Genomic DNA, 11777 nt, shown 5'->3' with positions numbered 1-11777 from the left:
ACTTCTCTTCTTGGAGTTCATGGGAGACATAACAGGTAAACAAGATATATTCAAGATAAATAGAGGAAAGACAACTTATATATGGGCTCCATGAGTTACTCTGGTTCAAAAATTTCATCAATTTGCAGACAGCATTATGGGTGAGTTTCTCTGAACCAAGTTAGACTGGTTCTTGGATAACAGACACAGATCCTATCACTTCTTCAAACCTGAAGGCTTTTCTGCTGGTGCTTGGGTGTTGCTAAGAGCCTGAGGTCACCTTCAGCTATGATGTAGTATAGTGTAGTTGATAAACTACACTGGACAAGCTATTTTTTTTTCTTTTGATAAGTTCTTATAAATCAGTCTTTCTAATCTTTTTCTTCACCTTTATCATAAGATCATAAAATTGGAGAGTTGGAGATCTAAGTAATCCTCTAGACCCATGCCTACTTAGTATATGGTCTCCATTCAGCTAAAAGGAATATAAATAAGCCTACTAATAAAGATCTAGTAATAGTAGAAATAATAATAATAATAATAATAATAATAATAATATCTGACTCAAGAAATATTTAAAGTTTTACAAAGCACTTCTATTTTTACTTTTATGAAGCACTTCTATTTTTAATATCTTTAAATATAATATGCATTATATCTTCCTTTCACTGTAATAATTTGTTTTATATTATCTGACATTGAGTTCACTAACTTTTTGAAATAAATTCTCTAATTATTTCTTCTGAAACTATAGATCACATTGGATATTAAGTGTGCTTCTCTTCCATCCCACCTCCCCCCCAGATGAGCCTTGATTATATTATAAATTTTCTTTTTTAAAAGAGAGTGGTAGAGAATTTGGAGGGGAGGTAGTAGAAAGAATGTTAGCAACAGAAGCGGAGAGGACAATGATGGTGAAAATTACATCACAGAAGACAGCCCTACAGTGAGAAATGGGGGTGGCTTCAACTGTTAGAAGACAGTATAACTGTTTTTGAACTTGTTCTGAAAAAGGGTGAAAGGATGTACCCCTGGAATAGTTGGGAAGGGAGGAGGGCAAATCTTAGTTGGTGGGGCAAAGGGTCTGTGTGTGGTTAGGGAACCAGGTCCTTTTGCTGGATATAGGGTGGTGGAAGACCATACAGCACCAGGATATCTGTCTCCTTGAGGCATAAGGTCTCTGGAATTCATCAGAAAGGAAAGATGCTAACTTGGGGAAAAAGAAAGTAGAGGTTACCTAGTAGGCATTCTGTTTTATTGAGAATGGATATCCAAAGAGTCACAAGATTTGGGAAACTGAGAAGCAAAAATATAACTATCTGTAAGAGTCTTATAAACAACCAATGCTAACCATATTGTTAAAAGTAATTCATAATGAATTCATCTGAATTACAACTTCAAAATATTATGCATATTTATATGTGTGTGATACTTCGGACTTTCCTTAAAGTTTTTATTGTTATTTTTGTGGTTATATCATTTTCATTCTTGAAAGTGTATTCTTTCCTTTCCCTACATACAACAAACATGTATTGGATCTAGGGAACTGAATTTGAAGTCAGGAAGACCAGAATTCAAATCTTGTCCAACATCTATTAATTATGTGACCTTGAGGGACAACTAGGTGGTACAGTGGATAGAGCACTGGTCTTGGAGTCAGAAGGACCTGAGTTCAAATGTGATCTTAGACACTTAATAATTTCCTACCTGTGTGATCTTGGGCAAGTCACCTGACCCCACTACCTTGAAAAAAAATTATGTGACCTTGGTCAAGTCATTTAACTCTTCTAGACCATAGTTCCTTGTTTGTAAAATAAGGGACTACTACTTGATGGTCTCTAATAAGCCAATCCCATGTAACAAAGGATTTAAAAATGAAGAGTAAGAAAATTTCAGCAAAACAAACCAGTATATTATCTTAGAGAAGACAAAGTTTTATCTATTAGCTCATGACATTATAGTATCATACTATTTTTATCAAATTTTACCAAGTGCCATTGGATCACCATGAATATGTGGTATCTTTAGTTTTCTTTTTATATTTAGTTTTCCTTTTCAGAGTAACATGAAGTTGGAGACAAAACAGATTAGACTGAGACCTCAAGAGCTTCTAAAAGTTGGTAAAGTGAGTAGGCAGGGGTCCAGGAGCTGTATCCATGACAGATTTTATGGCCAACTGGGACTGGTGAGGAGAAAAGCTAGAAATGACTTGTTTAATGCAAAAGAGAAGTGGATATGAACTTTGTGGCATGATTGCTTTGAAGAAAATGCTTTCAGTTTGAGCCCATTCTTCCCAGGGACCAAGATGGAATAAAGAGAAATGTGCCCCTGGATGTTGAAAAGGGAGGAAATTGTTGTCCTTGTATTCTTGCTATAGTTTCTCAGTAAATCTCAGTAAATATTAGCTAAAACTTTATTTGTTTTTAATTGGTTAAATAATATTTGGGTGTTAATTACTGAAAAGTTCCAATGATAAGGGTGATACTATTATTGTTGAGTAATATTAGGGAGAACACTCTGGAATTGGGGTTGAGCTGATAGTAATAGAAAGATACAATGGATCTGATAAGGATACTCCTGGAATCCTAAGGGAAGATATATTTAGACCTACTCTGGGAGATTAACTCTTTAGCATGAATAGGAGTTGATAGAAAGATTCTCAGACCTTACAGGAGTTACAATAACTTTAGACAAGAAGTGGATACAAAATGAATCCACAACAATTAAAAAAACCATTTTTATATTGCAATAAAAAAATCCTGAAGGAAATAATAGAAAAGAAGTCCCACTCAAAATGATCTCAAAATGTATAAAGTATTTGGGAGTTTGTCTACAAAACCACGCTCAAACTTTATGTGAATATTATTATGAAATACTCATTAAATTAATGAATAATGCCACATAATTGGGTTGTACCATGTTTTAAAAAAATTTTTAAATTAATTTACAGATTAATGCTCCTCCAATCAAATGTTCGAGGGAATCATTTTTGAGCTTGAAAAATAATGAAAATTCATTTGGAGGCATTAAATATCAAGAAATTCAATGTAAATGAGAGAATAGAAATGAAGAGAGTACATTTCCAGACCTTATTTAATTCTATAAAATAGTAAATATCAAAACTATTTGTCATTGGTTAAAAATAATTGAGTTGTTTGAATAAATAGGTCTCAAAACCAAATTCAATAACCAGTGTTTCATTAAACCCAAGAACATAGATTACTTGGGGAAAGAAAGTTCTATCTGTGAAAAACTTCTGGGAAAGCAAGATAACAGTTTAGCAAAATTTAAGTTATTATGATTATTATTTTTTTTGCAGGGCAATGCGGTTAAGTGACTTGTCCAGGGTCACACAACTAGGCAATTATTAAGTGTATGAGGCTAGATTTGAATTCAGGTACTCCTGACTCCAGGGCTAGTGCTCCTTCCACTGTGCCACCTAGACACTGCTTAGGTGATTATTCTACAACATATAGCAAATTAGTTTGATATGTGACCTAAATATAAAAAAAATCACATTATAAAAAATATTTGAGGGGAACCAGGTCAGGTGTCTTTTACCACATTAGCTGCTGGGAGGATCCTTACCAAACAAGGAATAAGAAGATAAAATAGGTAATTTTGATTACATGAAATTGAAAAGTTTTTGCATTGATAAAATTAATGTGGCTAAGATAAGACAAAACCAAAAACCTTGCATCAAATATCTCTGTTATTCAAGATGCAAAGGGCATTAAAATATATATGATAGGGGCATCTAGGTGGCGTAATGGATAAAGCACTGGCCCTGGAGTCAGGAGTACCTGGGTTCAAATCCGGTCTCAGATACTTAATAATTACCTAGCTGTGTGGCCTTGGGCAAGCCACTTAACCCTATTTGCCTTGCAAAAACCTAAAAACAAAACAAAACAAAATATATATTATATATGATATATAATATAATGATTCTAATTACCTAATGAAAAAGTGGTCAAAGAATATGAATAGATCTGAAAAGAAAAAGGATATTTTTAACAACCATATGAAAGATTGATTCAAATAAATTTTAATTAAAAAATATAATCAATATAACTGATATTTTGCCTAATATTCAGCAAATTGGCAAAGAAGATAAAAGTTAGAAATAAGCCAATGTTATAGGGACTGTAGAAATATAGGCATAGTAGTAGTAGTAGTAATACAGTACTGGCAAAACTGTGAATTGGTTCATTTTGAAAATTAATAGGGAGATATCCTAAAATTCTTTTTACTAAAAAGTTTGTTTCCTTTGACCTAGACATTCCATTGTAATGTACAAACCTCAAGGAGGTTAGAAATTTTACATTATATTTACATCAAAATATTATAGCAGCACTCTGGTAGCAAAGAATTGGAAACAAAGTAGTTGGGAAATGGGCCAACAAATTATGGTATATAAGACTGAGTTATAAGACACAAAGTATGTGAAGAATTCAGAGAACATGGAAAGAAATGAATTGTTGCAAACTAAAGTATGTGACTAGGTGTAAAGGTTACTTCAGAATGAAACCTGGAGTCAGGAAGATCTGAGTTCAAATGTGTCCTCAGATACTTATAGGAAATATAACTCTGGGCAAGTCACTTAACCCCTTTTGCCTCAGTTTCCTCATCTGTAAAATAAAATGGAGAAGAAAATAGCAAACCACTACCATATATTTGCCAAGAAAACTCCCAAATGGAGTCATGAAGGGTTGGAATGATGAAAAGACTGAACAATAAAATGTAAGCAGAACCCAGAAAACAACACACACACAATGACTACAATAATGTAGATGGAAAGAAAAACAAAGCTAATTATAATATCCAATTATGATGCCCAAGCCTGGCACAAGGGAAGAAATGATGGAATTCACCTCTAACCCTTCTGTAAAGAATGGAGATGGGGCAGCTAGGTGGTGCAGTGGATAGAGCACTGGCTCTGGAGTCAGGAGGAACTGAGTTCAAATCCTGTCTTAGACACTAAATAATCACTTAGCTGTGTGCTAAGCAAGTCACTGAACCCCATTGCCTTGCCAAAACAAATAAACAAACAAATTAAAAAAAAGAATGGAGATATGGAATATCAGATTTGGTTTTGATTTTTCACAGTGTTTAAATACACACAAATATAAAAATATAAATTAAAACAAATAAAAAATAAAGAAAAATTGATTTTATTGAATAATCTGATGATAACTTTTTGGAAAAAGAGGCCCTTTGATGTGAAATGACTTGCACAAGGTCATGTAGAGCCTTTGTGTCAAAGCTAGAACTTATTATTCCCTGGCATAGGGCCTCTACCCTGGGACAGGGAATCCTTCCTAATAGACAAGGAATTTTAAACTTGTGGTTTATGAACATGTTTAATATTTTGGATAATAGCATTTCAATATAATATATTTCTTTTGTAATTGTTTGTATTTTATGCCTTTAAAAACATTTTTAGAAGTTCCTAGGATTTACCAGACTGCCAAAGGGGCCCAGGACAAAAAAAGTTAAGAAACCTTGCCATAGATACGTTAGAGAAAACCAATTCACACAATCTTATCTTCCCATGCATCTGAGGACATAAGTTTTAGAAACAAATCTTCAAGCTGTATATTAATGCTGGGGAAATTAGAGTTTCAGTCTTGGCTTTTTAATTGCTCTGTGATCTAGAGTAAGTGATTATATCTAAGAATCAGACTCTCCTATCAAGTTGTAGTGCCTAAAAGTGTTATTTTGAGAAAAGTTACTCTGCTTTGGGGAGAAGAACAAAGATGGATCACAGAATTTGGGAGAGTTAGTGTGGTTTCAAAAGACTTGAGTTAAAATCCTTGTACTAGGTGATCTTAAGCAAATTATTTCCCTTCTCTGGACTTCAATTTCTTCATTTATAAAATGGGGGGAGATCTAAGTCCCTTAAAGTCCCTCTTAACTCTAAACTCAATAATGCTAACATTTTCAATCTGTTGCTTAATCATGGAATTCATTTCATTTCTCTGAAGAAGCCAACATCTTCGGACTGTTTCCTCTAAAGTTTAGAATATAAATATTACTTATGAAATAAATATAACTATGAGCTGATATGGTTCTTTCAGAGAAAACTATTTGAAAGTCTAAAAAAGGACTCCCCTAACTGTCAAAATTCACAGTTTTTTTTAATGGAACATTTTCCAGGTTGAAAAGGGAAAATCAAATTGATGAGCTACCATTTGTTTCTGCTGCCCTATTGAAGTGCAAGAGAGAAGGCAGATTCCAGGTGGACATTTGGAAAATCCAAGTGTGAAAGAACAATGTGAAATCTCAATTCTCCAAAATGGTTTTGGGAAGTGAATGCAGTCTCCTGGGCCCCTGTGGGGTTTGGTTCCTAAGGAAACTAATCCTCACTCTGCTCAGTGTTATGCATCACTGGTGTTGAAGAGCTTCGACTTGAAGGCTCTGTAAACAGCCCCCTGAGTAGGCTGGATCGGAAAGTCACTCTCTTCCCAATAGGAAATGAAACGTATTAATGTCACATCCACTCAACTGAGCATGCTCACTCAATGAGCAGGGAAAGGAGCTAATGGGCAGTCTCTTTATTTAAACTTAGACAAAACTAGTATGATGTTACAGTGCAAAAGTAAAGCATGGAGGTAGCCTAGGAAGGGCAAATTTCATAATAAGACCATTGGAAACCAAGGCTGAATTTACACAATTATATATAAAATATATATATATATATATAATTAAAGTCAACAGGTATTTTGACTCATTGCTCTTCATATCAATATTCATAGGAAAGGCATCATGATATAGTGAGTTAATAGATAACAGTCCTCTCCACTCAGATTTTTCACTTGTCAAATGGAGTACCTAACAGAGTTATATTGAGCAAGATTATTTGTCTTCTAGAATTTGGAAGATTTAGATTTTGGACTTGCTTCTGACATCTACTGCCTGTGTAAGCCTGGGTAAATCACTTGTCTTCTCAGTGCGCCCAGGCAACTCTCTAAGACTGTGAACTGCAAAATGAGAATCTATATTGGTAAAAGGAATTTCCTTAACAGGCATTTCCCAAATCAATCAAATCACAGGTCCACAACCTGAAAAAAAATATTACTAATAATACCAGCTTATATTAATATATATATTTAATGCTTATAAAGTTTTTCACCACATCTATAAGATAGTACTGCAAAGCTCATCCCTCATTGTGAAATATGTAGTTTAATAATTGTCCACATTTCACATGAGAGTGTATGTGCGTGTGTGTGTGTGTGTGTGTGTGTGTGTGTGTGTGTGTGAGAGAGAGAGAGAGAGAGAGAGAGAGAGAGAGAGAGAGAGAGAGAGAATGGTTTGGTGCAGTGATTGTTAAATTGAGATTTGAAAAAAAAACACTGGGATTCCCTTAAGACTTTTTCAGAGAGTTGTCAAAATGAAAACTTATTTTCAAAATAATATTAAAACATTTTAATTTCTAATACTGTATGCATTGATAGATGTAACCCACATTAAAAAGAAATAAAGACAGCTTTTTGGAGAAATCTCAATTTTTATGAGGGTAAAGAAGTCTTAAGATCAAAAAGTTTTAAAATCCTTGGTGTGGCAGATTAAGGGAGCTGGCCATGGAGTTAAACCAGGTCAAAGTTTATGTTCTCCTTCAGACACATATTTATTGAGCATGGGCAAGTCATAATCTCTCAGTGCCTTAGACAACTCTAAGATTCTAGGTTGCATGATAGTTACTGATCTGCATTGGAAGAGAGAGCTTCTTCAAATCATAGTTTCCTATACGGAAGAAATCACAGATTCTCATTTTGTACCTTTCTCTCTTAGTTTTTACATATTTGTTCTATTTGTGCATAGACCAGTGATGGCCATTGGTGTAAGAAACCCTGATCTCCCTCTGCCAATGAAGATCTGTATCTTCTCCACAATTTATAGTCTATAAATACACTAAGAAGTTAAATGATCAGTGCATTGGCATCATTAAGCCAATGAGTCATCGGAAGGGACTTGAACTCAAATCATCTTGACTTCACTGCCAATTTTTTTCTATTACATCATGCTCCCCTCCCCTCAATCTCTGATCACAGTTTGTCAACTATCATTTATTGTTTGATTCTTACATTTTTATTATATAACCAGAACTCAAGAACTAACATTCTATAATCATAGCTTCCCTAACCCTTGCTTCTTTCTCATTCTTTTTTGCTTTTGGAGACAGGCAAGCAAAGGCTGGGACATGTTGGGGGGGGTGGTCAGCAGTCCAGTGTGGAGGAATTATAGATTCCTTAGAGGAGAAATGTGAAGATTAGATGGTTAATGGTGCTGGATCGTGGCATTTTAAAAATATCACGTGAATGGCTTTGAGACTGACGTATTAGGAATAGGAGGTTATTGAAGGGTTCTGAGATGAATGGCATGACCATATCTATCTGACAGATGTGTGAAAGAATTGGAGAGGGGAGAGAACGGGGGTAGGGAGCCGGTGTTGATAAGGATAAGGTGGATGGAGATCCAGAATTAATGCCAGGAAACTCTGAGTTCAAATCCCCACTCTTACACTTCTGAATATAGAAGGGTTGATCTCTACTCCCCTATTACGTTAAAATGTTTCAGGCTTGAAGATGCTCTATGCGGGGGACGAGGCCGAGCAAAGGATATTTAGGTAAGGTAAAAGGTAGGGGGTTGGAGGTGAGAGAAGAGGCGGAGACAAGGAGATGCTATCTCTTTTTCTTTCTCTTTGGAAGCTAAATAGGGAGAAATCCCAGAGGGCGATTTTAAAGGTTCTCAAGGAGCAGGAAACCAAGGGGTTAATGCAAGGAGAAGGAGAGGCAGAATAAGGTGGGGGGGGGGGTTCAAACTAAACTAAACGAAGGAACTCTTGGCTCCTCCCCTTCTCCACAGTGTCAGCACGCATCTCCCTCTAAGCGCCCCCCTCGCTCGTTCCCTCCCTCCCCTCCAGTTTACAAGCTCTAATGAGCTCCCCTGGGAGCTAGAGAGAAGCTCCCGGCTTCGGAGCGCACCGAGGCCTCCAGTCTGCTCTGTTAGGCAATCTGGGGAGCCGGAGCAAGGATCGGGTTGCCGCGAAGCCCACCCTGGACGTGAGCTGAGCCGAGGCCTGGGGAGTGGGACAGTGGCTGCAGACGCCCAAGGGGGCAGCCGCCCGGGGTCCAAGAAGTTTCCATCGGAAAGTGAAATTAGGCGCCAACTGGGCAACTGAGCCCCGGCCGGAGAGAGTCAGCGCCGGGCCGGGCGGCCGCGAAGATGGCTGTGCAGGCGGCTCTCCTCAGTCCCCATCACTTCATCCCCTTCTGCTTCCCGGGGTCTCCGGGGGCGCTAGGGATGGACTTCGGGGATCTGGACAAGGGCTGCTGCTACGAGGAGGAGGAGGCGGGGGGCGCCGGGGCCGCCCTGCTCGGGGAAACGGGGGCCGCGGAGGGTGCCGGCGGCGGGGACTTCAGGGAGGCCACGCGCGACCTGCTGAGCTTCATCGATTCGGCGTCCAGCAACATCAAGCTGGCCCTGGACAAGCCCGTCAAGTCCAAGCGGAAGGTGAACCACCGCAAATACCTCCAGAAACAGATTAAGCGCTGCACCGGCATGATGACCTCTTCTCCGGCCTCTGCCCCGGGCCCCGGCCCCGCTGGCTCTCCGTCCCCCGGCCCCGCAGCCGCCGGCCCGGCTGGGACCCCCGAGGCGCCCCCGAAGCGACTGCCCGCCGCCTCCCCGGCAGCCCCGGGGCCTCAGGGCAAAGCGCCCCCGAAGCGGGAGGGCTCCCAGGCGGCCGCCAGTCTGCAGAGCAAGAGCCTGGCTGCCCTCTTCGACTCTTTGCACCAGGTCCGGGGGACTGGGGGCGAGAAGGGAGGAGCCGGGACCCTGGCGGCGGCGGCGGCCGGAGGAGGAGGCGGCGGCGGCGGCCTGGCAGCCGACGGAGGGGGAGGTCCGGCTGTGACTGCAGCCGGGGCCGCCGGGGGCAAGAAAGTCCCTCTGCGGAACCGCAACCTGCCCCCGTCCTTCTTCACCGAGCCGTCCAGGGCAGGGGCATGCGGCCCGTCGGGGGGCGGCGTGACCCTTCGCGAACTGGAGAAAGGCGGAGAGGCGGCGGAGTTTTTCGAGCTCTTGAGCCCCGATTACTGTGCAGGTGGAGAGGTTGGGGGGTTGCTGCCCTCCGAGTCTCTCGACTTGTTTCCAGCCGCCGTGCGGGCCCCCCAGGAGCTGGAACACATCCTATACGACCCGCACCCCACTGTGGTCGCAGGCTTGCTATATTCAGAGCCCTGGGGCACCTCGTGCCCCCCAGCCAAGAAGGCCGCCTCTGTTTCCAACCGCGGGGGCGGCGGCTTGACGTTGAACGAAACTTTGCGCCCCCTGTACCCCTGCACCTCAGACTCCTCCGCTTCCAGCCTGGGCTCCTCTGGGGGAGAGGACACCGCGGGCCACCTGACGCCTTTTGCCCAGTTCTTCCCTGACTGTGCTCTGCCAACCCCACCTCCTCCCCACCAGATGCCCTATGACTACGGGGTGGGCTACAGCCGGGTCGGTTATTCTGGCCTTTAGAGACTGAATTCTGAGGAGAGGGGGCATCCTTGGGGGAGGAATCGTGTAACAGGAACTCCCTTGTATGTACCCCTCACTCACACAGCCCCGGGGACAACGGCCTCGTTCTCCCTTCTAAGCGGAAAGATCGATTAAAAAGTAGAAGCGCAATGGAACTGACATTTTTTTTTGGGGGGGGGAGAGAAACTTTGGAAAGGAAATGTGAAAAGTGTGATAATCGTCCGCACTTAGTCCCATTCCAAAGGGGGGGGGGGAAGCATAAAAAATCAGTTAGATATTTCTTGAAAAACAAGTCAATGTAGACACAGCAGGAGAGTCTTAAATTTGGAAATATTCTCTCCAGGTTTTCAGAAATACAGGGTCAGTTGGGTTACATTTTATGCTCTTTTCCTTTCCCAAACTAATGCAGTAGTATATGTACTGTATGGTGGTGATTCTTATTTCAAGGGGATTATGAATGAATTTCAACATATTAGAACAATAATAAAGAGAAATATCCTATTTCTTTGTGTTTTCCTAGATGGTAGTTTTATATATTATTCCTAGTATTGATTAGAAAAGATGTTTTACTAGATCGAAAAAGTCCTATGATCTCAGAGTTCTTTCTGCTTTAGTCTCACTGTTTTCTGCTACTGTGTTTTTATTTCCTTTTACTGGTTTCTTTGTCCCCCCCCCCCCCCCAGTCTCTCCTGTTTCACCTCTAGTATTTCTGTTTTCATGCCTTTATTTTTTAACTCCTTCCTTCCTTTCCCTTCCTTCCTTCCTTCCCTCCCTCCCTCCCTCCCTCCCTCCCTCCCTCCTCCTCCTTCCTTCCTTCCTTCCTTCCTTCCTTCCTTCCTTCCTTCCTTCCTTCCTTCCTTCCTTCCTTCCTTCCTTCCTTCCCTTCCCTTCCTTCTTTTTCACCATTCCTCCTTTCTAGACCCTATTGTCTGTAATGGCAGCTATTGCTTTCATGCTATGACTTTTCCTTATACATTTCTGCCTTTCCCCCTCCATCCTATTCTGCTTTCTCTGTGCATCCTTTTCTATGTCTACTATTCCTCTATTAATTTGTTCTCCTTTTCTACTCCTTTCCCTTCTTATGTATTTTTCTCTTCTCTCTGCTTTGAGCTCATGAAGTTTTTGGAAAATTCTCTGAACCATATCCAACCAAACTCCATCCCTGGTAGGTGGTGGTAGATGGTCTTGTGTGTAGTTACAAAAAAGGTGACTCCATCTTGATCCTGCAGCTTTAGTAGTTGTTAGAAGAATTAGTGTAGTTCCTCGTTCCAAGAAGA

At 40.5% G+C, this 11777-nt stretch overlaps 1 protein-coding gene across 1 annotated transcript; it reads left to right on the top strand.

Moving 5' to 3' along the window:
- The first annotated feature begins 8861 nt into the window (after positions 1-8861).
- On the top strand, positions 8862-11212 carry FAM181B (family with sequence similarity 181 member B). The gene has a single exon (XM_074189058.1). It carries the CDS (start codon positions 9208-9210, stop codon positions 10498-10500), a length of 1293 nt encoding a protein of 430 aa, XP_074045159.1. The 5' UTR covers positions 8862-9207; the 3' UTR covers positions 10501-11212.
- Positions 11213-11777: the final 565 nt, after the last annotated feature.

This window comes from Macrotis lagotis, chromosome 1 (genome assembly GCF_037893015.1).
Source record: "Macrotis lagotis isolate mMagLag1 chromosome 1, bilby.v1.9.chrom.fasta, whole genome shotgun sequence".
NCBI classification, from domain to species: Eukaryota; Metazoa; Chordata; class Mammalia; order Peramelemorphia; family Peramelidae; genus Macrotis; species Macrotis lagotis.
This window is presented reverse-complemented; position numbering and strand designations above follow the sequence as displayed.